Source organism: Sus scrofa, chromosome 18 (assembly GCF_054392235.1).
Source record: "Sus scrofa isolate SSC_HxYL_T2T_F1_AM1 chromosome 18, Sscrofa_HxYL_maternal_Yorkshire_Landrace_v2.0, whole genome shotgun sequence".
NCBI lineage: Eukaryota > Metazoa > Chordata > Mammalia > Artiodactyla > Suidae > Sus > Sus scrofa.
In genome coordinates, this window is record NC_139400.1 from 17,232,063 (window position 1) to 17,246,379 (window position 14,317).

The following is a 14,317-nucleotide window of genomic DNA, read 5'->3' on the forward strand; positions in this document are numbered from 1 at the left end:
CCGTTGTCAGTACTCACTGCAACCGCCTTGTCTGCGCTGTCACTTCTCACCTGAATGACATTAACCATCTTCTGTCTGTTGCCTTTGCCTATTTGTGTGCATTCTCTTGTCCGTACTGTTGCCAAACAATTTTCCTAGAGTGCAAATCTGCTCGTGTCATTCCCCTGCTTACGACTCAATACTCCCCTATGCTTTGATGATAAAAGTCAGATCCCACATCGAAACCGGCCATAAGTGGCTCTGACCGCACACTCCCGTTCCCGCCATGCTACCGTGTTGGCCATAATTAAAGACCATGTTGCACCACAGTGACGTCGCCCATCCTGGTCCCTCCACCCAGAATGCCCTTTATCCAGGACTGTACATGTTTCAAAATTTAGCCGAAGTGTCACCTTCCCTGAGCTGATTTTCCTGACCTTCGTCCGAGGTAAACGCCCTTCCTCTCCGCTTCCACCTCATTCCTTCCGTATTTCTCTCAGAGCACCCGCCACACCGCTGATTGACTTGAACTTGACTTACAGCATATGCCCACTTCTTAAGGGCAGGAAACCCCTCTCATGTGACTTTGTATTCCAAATATACAGCAAGGCTTGCCACACAACAGATATGCAATAACTGTCTGCTGAATCAGTGATGAAAACAGTTGAAATTCTCCCAGATTCTACAACTCAAATACATACTCTATTTCTTCCTAAATGAACTTACTACTCTGCCAGTGAAATTACCCCCTCGAGCAATGGTACTGCATTTCACTAACGCAATGTGCCTCAGGTATACAGGAAGTCCATGCCTCCCACCCAAGTTCATTTTAATAATCATGCACACTGCTACCCTTCGTACTTGAATGGATTCGTTATCCAACTGGAATTTATTTAGAAGGTAAAGGGAGCTATGTTTTCCAAATGTTTTGCGATAGGTATCTATTACCTTTATAATTGGGAAAACACTTGGCACTCTGAATATTAACTTTAGAACCAAACTTTCACCGCATTCAAACTTCAACTGCCAGTTTTCAGACTGGCCAGCCGAGTGGTAAATATACCACTCTGACTTGCATAAAGGCTAAATTTGGTGTGCAGCACACAGAGGAGTAACACAGAGGAGCATAACTTTTCTAGTAGCATGTTCAGTAATGTACATTGTTGAGCTTTTCTCCATGCCAGTTATTTTTCACCGCACAGTCGATTGCACCACTGCCTGATAGAACGTTCCCTGATTAATGAAACTTTCTCTATATCTGCACTGTCCAATACAGCCACCACGACCCACACTGGGCTATGTTGAAAAAGCAGTGTGAAGTATAAAGCAGGCTTTAAAACCTGCTATTGTTTACACAAGCCTACGTGATTAGACACATTCAGATACAACTCTTCACTTCCAGATACACCTGCAAATAATAAAGGCAATACAAGTCATTGTGTTCAAGGTTTGCCTGGTAAGAGTGAGTGAATGAATTGGCAACAGGAAGAGAAAGAGTCAAAAGAAACTAAATATGGGCTTGATAATGGGGAAGATGACAAGCATCAGAACAGGATGCTTCCTGCACTTGCAGATCAGTGAATATGCCCCGTTTGAGGAGTGGAGCATACCCTACACATCTGCAGCAAGAAATGTTTTCAAAATTCCAAATACACGCATCGCAGAGGAATAACAAATAACAGAGGGCAATTTCTACACTGTAAACTGCATTTACCTTAAGAGTGCTGAAAAAGTGGGCTGCCTTGGTTTTTAGAGGCCCGAGATACCAGTACCTGAGGAAGGAGGAGATAAAAAAATCTAATTAGAATATTAAAAGAATTATCAGTGTGCTAGGTACCATTCATGATGGATAATACGCTAGAATTGCACTGCTACCATGAGTGTCTGCTCTGGAGGCTTGGAGACGGTGGTTTAGGATAAAAAAGTGTCATGGTAAGTTGTTCATCAGCATTTGAATACCACGTCAACCGGTACATAATTAGTTCTACAGCAGATAGAGTCTGGCAATTTACAAAGGATATACAATCAGAGTCTCCTTGAATCTCTAATTCACAGGTATCACTGTAATACATACTTTCCACCCTAGAAGATAGGTGAGTGTATATTCTGAGTGAGTAGAGAGTGATAAAGCCACAATGAGACGCCGACGCGGGCAGCCGACGCATCACTCAGGAGCTAAATGACTGCATCTTGTACATCATGTTCTCTCTCGCACGCAAACATGCCATTAAAATCTGTACATCAGCATAATTCCACATTACTCATGTTAGGCAGTATGAACTCGGCGAAAGGGACATCTGGGAGAGAAGGTCTACTTCGTTTTGCCAAATACGGAAAAGCTACCCGAGAGGAAAAGGTGTCTAGTTGCAATGAGAAAAGTGCCCGGAAGTGGATTTCTCCCTTAAACTGGATCTCTGTCACCTACCAGCCCATCTTAACTGCTCCCGATTTGATTCGGATCAATATGCATTTATTCACTTATTTATTTATTCATTTATTTTGCTTTTTAGGGCCACACCCGCAGCATATGGAGGTTCCCAGGCTAGGGGTCACATTGGAGCTGTAGCCGTTGGCCTACATCAGAGCTTCAGCAATGCCAGATCCCCAGCCCACTGAGTGAGGCCAGGGATTGAACCTGCAACCTCATGGTTCCTAGTCGGATTTGTTTCCGCTCCAATATGCATTTATTTAGCACTTATATATGAAGGAAATGGAAGCAATATAAAGAGATAAAAGTCTTACCTTTGAGGGCTTTAGTAAAGACCCCCCCCAAAGCAACAGAAAACCATAAATGACTATATATCTATATGACATGGTTTAAACTGATCACTATTAATTGGTAAAGAGAGTCAAGAAGGAACAAGAAATCATTAAGGGCCTAAAATCATTGGAGCAACCGCGCTCACATAACGAATGACACAGGAACAAAATAAGGCCATGAAACCCAGAAATAGGAGTTGGGTTTAGACCCACGAGAGAAGAAAGGAAATCACTCCAGGCAGGAGGAGTGGCCAATGTACAGAAAACACTGAGACCCGAGGCCAGAGGAAAAGCTTACGAGCAAAGCCACACACCTAAGCGATGAGAGGTGGTACCAGATTAAGCTGGGCCCTGATGCCAGAGGAAGGAGTTCAGGTAGCCAGCCAGCAATGCAGAACCATGCTAACTACCACTCAGCTGAGTACTGTGGTGCTATTAACGAGAGCTGTCATCAGCTGATTGTTGTTGGTTTTTGCTCTATTGTTTGTTTGTTTCCGTCTTTTTAGGGCCACGCCTGTGGCATATGGAAATTCCCAGGCTAGGGGTCAAACTGGAGCTGGAGCTGCCAGCCTGCACCACAGCCACAGCAACACAGAAGCTGAGCTGCATCTGTGACCTACACCACAGCTCATGGCAATGCTAGAATCTTTATTTATTTATTTATTTATTTTTGTCTTTTTGCTATTTCTTTGGGCCGCTCCCGCGGCATATGGAGGTTCCCAGGCTAGGGGTCCAGTCGGAGCTGTAGCCGCCAGCCTACGCCAGAGCCGCAGCAACGCAGGATCCGAGCCGTGTCTGCAACCTACACTACAGCTCACGGCAACGCCGGATCGTCAACCCACTGAGCAAGGGCAGGGACCGAACCCGCAAATTCATGGTTCCTAGTCCGTGATTTGTTAACCACTGCACCACGACGGGAACTCCCAATGCTAGAATCTTAACCCACTGAGCAGGGCCAGGGATCAAACCCGCGTCCTCATGGATACGAGTCAATTTCGTTAACCGCTAAGCCCAAACGAGAACTCCCTCGCTGTATTGTTTCAAAGCTCACTTAATGCTGTGCTTCTTTTCCCAGGTAGCCGGACAGAAACACATTGCTGCCAAGGCGGCTTAGAGAGAAACTGCCCGCAGTTTCTTTCGTCTCCATCAAGAGCAAGTTCTGACACTGCACTGGCAGTCTTCCTAAGGCCGGCTAAGAAATGGTTTCTTGCTTCCCAATTGTTTCTTCCACAACACACAGAGCAACGCCATGGACAGTCCTAGTCCAGGTATCAGATAACCACAGCCAGACTTTTAAAAGTTATGGTTCATTTGTGCCATATATTAGATTCCAGATATAAGTGATATCATACTTCACTCAGTACGAGAGTCTCTAGTTGTATCCATGTTGCTGCAAATGGCATTACTTCCTTCTTTTTTATGGCTGAGTAGCATTCCTGTGTATATATAAAATTAAAAAATAAAATAAATAGACAAAATAAACTAAAAATAAGAAATATGGTTCAGAAATCAGTCGGGATATGGGTGCGTGTGAGATTCCTCGACGGGGGGCCCTCTGCTCGTGCTCGACACACTGAGAAGGCACTCTGCTCTCATCAGACTTTCTGAGGGAAAATGAAGCATCTTCTCCTAGGAAATTGCTGGTGTCTGAGATGACAGAGCAGACACAAGATGATGTGTGGAGTCAAGATCATCAGGGCTCACTTGCAAATAAAAGCTGTGAGACAGAAAAGGATGCAACGTGGGCTGTGATTCGGTAGCCCTCTCCTTTCGGAGTCCACTGTCAGGCACTTCACGAGCAGGAATCACCAAGTGCCGCAAGTCAGAGAAGTTTCTGTACAGACAATGCGGCAGGAAGGCCTACAGAGCGAAAAGAGGGGTTTCTGGATAAAAGCTGGGTGTGAGATCAACCGTAATTCACTGAAACAAGATGAAGACTGTAAGCCTGTTTGCAAGGAAAGGGAAAGAAAAGACCACGCCCGCCAGACAGGAAGCAAACCTGCCTGGGCCCCACCTCGGGAAGCCCTCACCTGCGGGCCTCTCCTCCTTACACGCAGCAGGACACACACCCTCCTCTGGAGCCTGTAGTTGCATCCCACACAAGGAGTTCTCCAAAAATAAGGCCCTTCTCAAGAAAAGCAGCAGCTGCCCTCCAATCACCTCCCCAGGCCTAGCCAGGAACTTGCCTTTCTTCCTCTGAAACAGGTGGTCTAGGCCTGTCAATCTGCTAGGCCTTCAGAAGCAGCACCGCTTGCTCCGGGGAGTCTTCTGACCAGGGCTGCCAAAGCCCCATGAGGCTCTGGCCCCAGCGGGGCCCTTCACGTGGTGCCCAGCGAAGCAGGCCCGGGAGCAGAGGTCATCCAGCACCCTTCAGGCTGGCCTGGCCTGACCGTGCTCAGTAGGGATGTCTCCAAAGAGAGATGCGCTCTGCTCTGCTTTGGTTCACGTCAGGCTGGTGCGGAGGCAAGTGGGACCTTCTCCAGGCTTTCTGCACAGAAGGTGTCCCTCTAGGATTCATACATAATTCAGTCTCCAGGCCCATCACATCTATCGCTAGATCACTATACGCTAAAACCTCAGGCAGGGACAGAACAAGATGTTTTAAAATCACTACAAGACGTTCCTGCCATGGCTCAGTAGAAACGAATCTGACTAGCATCCATGAGGCCACAGGTTCGATCCCTGGCCTCGCTCAGTGGATTAAGGATCCAACATTGTCGTGAGCTGTGGGGTAGGTCGCAGATGCAGCTAGGATCTGGCATTGCTGTGGCTGTGGTGTAGGCCAGCAGCTACAGCTCTGATTTGACCCTGAGCCTGGGAACTTCCATATGCCGCAGGTGCAGCTCTGAAAAGGCAAAAAGACAAACAAATAAAAAAATAAAAAATAAAATCACCACACATTAACATAGCGACCTTTTACCTGCTAACTGTGACACCAGCATCTCGGAAAGATCCCCATCGGAGGCCGGTCAGTGCAAACACAGGCTGTTCCTTTTCACCCTGCAAGTTAAATACATTAAATTAACGATGATAATACCTTGGCACTCTCTACACATAAGTAAATAGCAAATGTCCATGGCCCACTTTTCATCAAACCAAAATTCTAAAAGCTAGGTTCAAAATCTAAGAAATTGACTCTGTGAGCGCTCAGTAAAAGTACCTGAATAAACCATACTGTAAAATGAAACACATTTGTATGCATTAGCCCTCATGAGTCTTCTGGCAAGAAAACATATGATCATACTTCAGACTATAATCACTACACTGATTCTTGGACCAGAATGTCCAAGGCAAAGATAATTTAAGCCTGCATTCTCTTTGGAAAGCCAAGAGCTGTCAAGGAAGATGGGAATCCTGGTAGGTACTCCAGAACGTTTCACCCGAGTATCTGAAAATACAGCCAGATAATTGTCATAACAAGTTGGAGTAAAAAGTGATTCAGAGTTTCCACTGTGGTTCAGCAGGTTAGGAGCCCTGCTAGTATCCTTAGGATGCGGGTTTGATCCCAGTCCTCACTTAGTGAATTCAGGATCTGGTGTTGGGACAAGCTGTGGTGTAGGTCATAGATGCGGCTTGGATCCTGTGTGACTGTGGCTATGGCATAGGCCGGCAGCTGCAGCTCTGATTCGACCCCTAGCCTGGGAATTTCCACATACCGCAGACGTAGCTCTTCAAACAAACAAACAAAAAAGTGATTCAGATTTAGTCCAATGCTTTATGACTGAATACTGCATTATTAGCAAGTTTCTAATAAGCCAGTGCATTTAGCAATATGTGGAACACACACAATAGAGCCAGTCTAAGAGTTTATACTCCACGATGGACTATATATGAAAATACATACGCTAGGATTCTGAGAGATACTTTTACTGTGGCTCAGAATTGCAGCGAAAGCCCAAGGGTATCCCCACATTCTAAAGAGAGCTGCCAAATACACACACACAAACACACACACACAATATCACAGAATTTGCTAAACGGGCACAGTTTCCACCATGCCATCATTGATTGCATCTGGAAGCAAAAGATTAGGAACTGTAGGAGAATCTGTGGCACTGTAAGTTGCTGGCCTGGAGAAAGAATCTTCTTAGGAGAGGTGGTGCTTCCCTCAGTCCCACTTCAATCCCACTTTCACTCCTATTGCCACGGCACTGAAATAAGCGAGTGTTCTCTAGGGGCCAGCTTACAAGTAAAAGACAGGGGCCTCTCACTCCTTGAGGGTGTACCTGTTGAAACAGATTTGCTTTTCTGCTCTTTACACCTGCTTAAGTAGAGGGGAAGGGACTAGAGAGAAATGGTAGAGCAAAGAGGTAATGGTGAGACAACTCACAACTGGCACAGCAAGGATATATTAGTCTCGTGGGTGCCCACAGCAGGGCTTGAGCCATCCTGACCACATCATTCATCCATTCATTTTTTTTTCGTGAATCATTAATGGTTATATATTACATATCAGGAACTAGCGATAAAAAATGTCTGTTGTCAAAGAGCTCACTCCATTAGGAGTGGGGTGGGGGGGGATACAGACACAGACAATAACAATACAATGCACTAGGTTCAAAGAATAGAGATATCTATCAAGTGTTATACAGAACAGGTACAACTGTACAATGAGTGAGGAACATAGGAGATGGATGGTCAGGGATAACACAAGTTTCAAGACAAACTACAAATTTTAAAGAATAAGGTAAAACGTCATATCACCATCTCACTAAATGCAGAAAAGGTATGTGACAAAATTCAACATTGATTTATGATAAAAATTCAACAGACTGAATACAGAGGAAACCTCCCCCAACATAATAAAGGCCATATGTAACAAGGTAATATCATACTCAACAGTAAGAAGCTAAAAGCCTTTCCTCTAAGACCATGAACAAGAAAGAAGAAGACGCCTACTCTTAGCACTTTCATTCAACATAGAGTTGGATGTCTTACCCAGGAGAATTAGGAGAGAAAAGGAAAAAAAAGGCATACAAATTAGAAAAAATGAAGTAAAACTATCACTATTTACAGATGACATGAAAAAACTAATAAATTCATTAATGTTGCAGAATACAAAATCAATAGACAAAAATCCATAACATTTCTATATTATACCAAATGATCAGAAAGAGAAATAAAGCAAACAATTTCATCTATAATTACATCAATACCTAGGAATAAATTTAACCAAGGAGGTGAAAGACCTGTATATACGTGTGTGTGTGTGTGTGTGTGTGTGTGTGTGTGTGTGTGTACGTTTGGTAACATTCACCAGTGAAACTGTCTGGACTTTTGTTTGTTGAAAGATTTTTGATTATTGATTCAATCTCCTTACTAGGAATCTGCTTATTTACTAATGAAAGAAAGTGAAAACAAAACAAATACATGGGAAGATATTCTGTGCTTCTGGATTATTACAAGTAATGATATTCAAATGTCCATACTACCCAAAGCTATCTACAGACTCAGTACAATCCCTACCAAAATTCCAATGGCAATTTTTAAAGAAATAGAGCAAATAATCCTTAAATCTGCATGGAACCACAAAAAAAACCCCAAGTAGTCAAAGCACTCCTGAGAAAGAAGAACAAAGCTGGAAGCATCACACTCCCTAATTTCAAACTATATTATAAAGCTATAGTAAATAAAACTACATGGTACTGACATAAAAACAGACACATAAATCAATGGAACAGAATAGAGAGCCCAGATATAAACCCACACATATAAGGTCAATTAATTTATGACAAAGGAGCCAAGAACATACAGTGGGGAAAATTTCTTCAATGAATGATGCTAGGAAAACTGGACAGTCTCATGCAAAATAATGAAAATGGACCAGTCTTACACCATATACAAAGATTAACTTAAAATGGATTAATGACTTGAATATAAGACCTGAAACAATAAAGCTCCTAGAACAAAACATAGGGTGTTAGCCTCTTCGCATAGGCCTTTGGTGATGATTTTTGAATCTGACGCCAAAAGCAAAAGCAACAAGAGCAAAAATAATTAAGTGGGGCTACCTTACACTAAAAAGCTTCTGTACAACAAAGGAACCATCAATAAAATGAGAAGACAACCTAGAGAATAGGAAAAAGTATTTGGAAATCATGTATCTGCTAAGGGCTTAATATCCAAAATATATAAAGAACTCGTACAACTCAATAGAAAAAAAAAATCCACTTGAAAAATGAGATGATCAGGATAAACATTTTTCCAAAGAAGACAAACAGATGGCCAATAGGTAAGCGAAAAGATGCTCAACATCATGAACCATTAGGGAAATGCAAACACAATCACAATATCACCTGACAACTGTTAGAATGGCTATTATCGAAAAGATTTTTTAAAAAGTGTTGGTGAGGATGCAGAGAAAACAGAACTCTCACAAACTGTTGGTATAGTCACTATAGAAGACAATATAGAGGTTCCTCAAAAAATGTAAAATAGAACTACCATATGACCTAGCAATTCCTCTCCTAGGTATTTAGCCAAAGAAAACAAAAACACTAACTCAAAAGGCATAGGCACCCCCCTGTTTACTGCAGGATTATTTACAACAGCCAAGATATGGCAACAACCTAAGTATCCACGGACAGAAGAATGGATAAAAATATTGTGGTGTGTATACACACGCACGGAGGAATATTATTTAGCAATAAAAAAGAATGAAATCCTGCCATTTGGGACAACATGAATGGACCTTGAGGGCATTGTACTAAGTGAAATAAGTCAGAAACAGACAAATACAACTACGCTCTCCCTTATATGTGGAATCTAACAAAAACAAAACAAAACAAAAAACAAGCTCAAAAAAATTCAGAAAATAAGACTGGTGATTGACAGAGGCAGGAAGTAGGGGATGCGAGGAATTTTTTTTTTAATGAAATCTATATATTTTAATTCCCCAAAAGTGTGTGTGTGTACAAAATATATATCCATATAAATCCTAAATTTATTATTTATTTTTAGGGCTGCACCTGTGGTATATAGTGGTTCCCAGGCTAGGGGTCTAATCAGAGCTACAGCTGCTGGCCTACACCACAACCACAGCCACGCCAGATCCGAGCCATGTCTGTGACCTACACCACAGCTCATGTCAATGCCGGATCTTTGACCCACTGAGAGAGGCCAGGGATTGAACCTGCAACCTCATGGTTCCTAGTCGGATTCGTTTACACTGTACCACGATGGGAACTCGTCATTTATTCATTATAAATAACTTCAATTTATTTATCTTAAAATTTTTGGAGATCTACCTAGGAGGTTCCCAACAGTGAGTCAAACACTATTTTATACTGAAGGAGAATGAACAAGGCTGAATTGTTCTGTATCAGGCTAGGGAAGATGTGTGCTAATTAGAGGGGGGGATGCAGGAGAGAGGCCAGGTCCCCTGAGGAAGAACATTCTATTACAATAGTAAGTGTATACCATAGTGATTTCCCCAGTCCTCCCAAAAAAGAAAAAAAAGAAGAAAAAAAAAAAGAATAAAGGACCTCGATTGGGGAGGTTGAAGGGAAGAGTAGAGAGAAAGAAAAGAAATGAGGCAGGAAGCTGCATTCTGGCCTAAGGGTGAGAAACAACATTATGTGAATAATTGGCTGTATCTATGGGAACAGTTCCCAGATGTTTCTTAAGATCTTAAGTGTTACATATAGTAACGATGATGATGATAGAAGATTCCATGTTGAAATAAGTGGGGAAATAGCAAACTTATTTAGTTTGAAACAAGCTATGTTTACTGCAGTTCTTCTTAGAGTCTTTAACATGTTAACGTATGTTATAAATTTCCAAAAGGAGAAATACTATATACGGTTTTCCTGAGCTGTTAACTGTGCAGCCCTCTTCTGGGAAGACACTTTGCATAAGTAACATTCCCGGGGGACATGCTGTTCTGAAGCATGTAGAGCAGGCAGGAATGGCTGAGCTAAGTACTCGAGACTTCATGATGGGTGCTCTGAGACAATTTTCTCTTTCTTCATGTGGTGGGAAGGATTTTAGCAATATTCTTTTTTTTTTTTTTGGTCTTTTTGTCTTTTGTAGGGCTGCACCAGTGGTATATGGAGGTTCCCAGGCTAGGGGTCGAATCAGAGCTGTAGCCACCAGCCTACGCCAGAGCCACAGCAACGCGATATCTGAGCTGCGTCTGCGACCTACACCACAGCTCACGGCATGCCGGATCCCTAACCCATTGAGCAAGGCCAGGGATCAACCCCACAACCTCATGGTTCCTAGTCGGACTCGTTAACCACTGCGCCACGACGGGAACTCAAAGTTTAGGAATCTTCTGTTAAGATTAACTGAGAAGCTGTGTAACCTTCAGGTTCCACTGAATTGGGGGCTGTGGTCTCGCAAGGGCTGGGAATGGCTCTTGACAGTAGGAAAGGAGGTGAGGGAAGAGTGTGAAGAGTCTAGAAGGCAGATAGGCACGGAGCCCTTAGGCTTCAGAAGATGCCCGAGGTCAGCAGCGAAGAGACTGGCCCCGGCTGGAGCTCATACAAGCACAGGAGAAATACGCAAGGTCAGAAAGAGCAGAAGCCAACAGAAAAAGCACCACTGTATCTTAGCCCAGTGATGGTCTGGGTGATAGAGATGGAGAGGCCAGGAGACAAACACAGACACAGAAAGACAGGCACACAGCCAGGTCTTGGCAGCAAAGGAGATGAGCTGCTCCACGTCAGAGGTGCCCCTGGAAAGGAGTAAATCTGTGCAGAGAAATGACCTCATGGTTTGCAGAGGAAAATAACTGGGTCAGCTGGTTCGAATCACACAAAAGGAACAGTGAAAAGAAAACTGTCAACCAGATAGACAGGTGTCTAATCTAGGAATGTCAGGGATTCTAAATGAAGAGAAAGAAACAAGGCAGGAGGAGCTCTAAAGCAGCGCTAAGCACCATCATAAGAGAACGAGCAGCATGGGGGCTTGCTTTCACAGAAGAAAGCCGTGTCAGCAGCCAGGAGTGATGTGTGAACTTCTCCCTCTCCCTCTGCCCTTCTTACCACCTCCCCTATTCTCCGCATTGGCTCCTTCATAGGCAAGGTCTGAATCCAGCTGAAAGAACTAGAAAGAATTTCACAAATCCTTACAGCAGTTACTTTAAAGTCAAGTTCAAGGCATTATAGACGACTCTATGGAAAAACTGCCCTTTAAAAATCAGGGGACAGGCCAAGAGTGATCCCACCTGAACAAAGCAGTGAAGGAAAAAGCCATGGATCCTAAAACAGAAAATATGGAGTCCATGTCTGTCTCCAGCACGACCAGTCCTGTGACCAGATGATACTTTTTAATAAAATCTGTCAAATGAAGATATTAATACATATCTTGCCTCTCTCACTGGCTAAGAGGGTCTAAGAATATGTGAACTCACATTGGGTAATGTAAATATAGAGCATTATTATAGCTTCCAAGCACTATTTCTTTTATCTTTGGAGACTCTTCAGTTACATGTTTAATTGCTTTTACATAATTGCAATTTCCAGAAACAAAGGAAAAAGAGAAGACAAAGTCAGCCTGGCGGGTTGCTTCAGAACCACAGTAGAAGCTATTGTACTATGTTTTCTAGGAATTGATTTTAAAAGTTTTCTGCTTCCTGGTCTGTGTTATCAACATACAGAGTAATGTGGTAAATTTGATACTGGTTTCATCAATTCACAAAGCCAGTGTATTTGAAAGAAAAAGATAAAGGAGACAAGAGACATTTAAATACAGGCACAGTCAAGAATTTCCAGTTAAGTCCTAAATACTCTAGAATGCCTCACTTCTCACGCATAAATAAGAAGCAGTAAATCATTCAGGTATTAAGAGATCCATCCTGATTCCCTCCTTTGGTAATAACATTTTAAAACAATATCTTCATGGATGCTGATCTGTGGCATCTTTCCTAGCCTAACATTTCCCTCAGCACATTTTGTGAGAACGATTTAGCTTTATTATGTGCTAAGGAATCGACTGCAACTTAAATCACTTTTATCCTGACCAGCGAGGTCAGGGGAGAGAGTCTAGATCTCCCAGCATAAAGAACAAAAACAAATAAAAGGGAAATGGGCTGCAAGCGCGTGGGTTCACCAACCATAAACATGCACATAGCAAATGCTATATAAATAAGAGTGGCGTCTCAGGATGGAAGTTTAGAATCGTGACACAGCATGGATACTTCTTTCACAGATGCTTGGAAACCTGCATGAATACAAGATGCGCATGGCCTTGGAGGACAACCTGAATGTGGCTGGCACATCTTAAGGCCAAATCTGAGTAAAAAAATGCAGGTTTCACTGTTTATAAAATTATTTGACCTTATGGCTCAGCCTCCTTAGGAAACTGCCTTTTCCAAGGAGAAATAAAGAAATTTAGACGAAGGAGGAATCCCTACTTAACCACTATCAACTGAGAATATCTTTTCTCTGTTGTTTTGTTTTGTTGTTTCTGTCTTCTTTGGGTTTTTTTGGCAATACCTGCAGTATGCAGAAGGTCTGGGGCCAGGGATTGAACCTGAGCCACAGCAGTGACAACACTGGATTCTTAACCTAGTGAGCCACCAGGGAACTCCTCTTTTCCCATTATAGAAGAGAGAGCATTCTGATCAAGAATCAGGAAAGGCTATTGGGTCTCCTTCCCTTCAAAATCTATTTTTGGTATGATTATCAAACAAAATATCATTTTATATGTGCAATGAATGTCATTTATACCTCTCCCCCAGATTCGCCATGCCAACATTTCCTCATTAGCTTTATCTGTGTGTGTGTAGTTTGCAGCATTGTTAAATCATTTGCAAATAAATTGTACTTCATGACCTTTCACTCCTAAGAACAAAGACATACAGGACATACCCATAACACCATGGTCACTCTCAAGAAATCTAAGATTGGCATGTAACATCTAATATATCATCCATATTAAAATATCTCTGATATCTGTTATGGTTGTCACTATATTTCATTTTTCCAATCCAGGATCTCATACTGGATTTAATATTATATTTCTTCAGTTTCCCTTAATCTTGAACAGATTCTCTACCTTCTTTTAGATTTCATGACAATGACATTTTGAGGAGGCCAAATCAACGGTTGTTTTTAGAATGTTCCTCGATTTAGCACTGATTGTTTTCTCATTATTAGATTCGGTTAGATTAAGATTAACATTTAGGGTTCCCTGCATGCTCTCAGGCTGCAGGACACCGCCTGCTTCAGCTCTGGGAGCCACCCAGCAGCAGCTGGAGAGCAGCTCTGTTTTGAGGGCTACAGAGAACTCAGAGCAGGTGGAGTAACTGCCCAGAGGAATAACGCAAGCTCTATGGATCCTGCCAGTGGCTGTGCAGGGGCCTGCACCAATGGCACCCATTCTGCACAAAAAGAGACGTGAGAGGGTTGCCAGTGTATGTTCCCTGTGGGAGCTGCAAACTGCCCAGCCGGAGATAAGCACAAGCTCCACGGCTCCTGCCAGCAACTCCACAGGGGCTGGAACCAGTGGCATTTTTTCCATGCCAAAGGAGCCACGAGAGGCCCACTGGTCCACATTCTGATCTGCAGCACATACAGAGAGCACTCCTGCCAGAAGTCAAGCAGGGGAGGGACTGCCAGAAGTCCAAGTCCTG

At 42.9% G+C, this 14,317-nt stretch overlaps 1 protein-coding gene across 17 annotated transcripts in view; it reads right to left on the reverse strand.

The window, feature by feature from the left end:
• The window catches only part of AGK (acylglycerol kinase), a 104,628-nt gene that overhangs the window by 18,625 nt on the left and 71,686 nt on the right, over nt 1-14,317 (reverse strand). For 16 of the 17 annotated variants that reach the window (XR_014833093.1, XR_014833095.1, NM_001143699.1 and 13 more), the window contains 2 exon segments: nt 5,660-5,739; nt 1,694-1,751 (listed from right to left, as the gene is read on the reverse strand). Coding sequence is in view for 14 of the 17 variants with exons in the window: in NM_001143699.1 (NP_001137171.1) it covers nt 1,694-1,751; nt 5,660-5,739 (138 nt within the window). In the remaining 3 variants the exon portion in view is untranslated. 17 annotated transcript variants of the gene reach the window in all.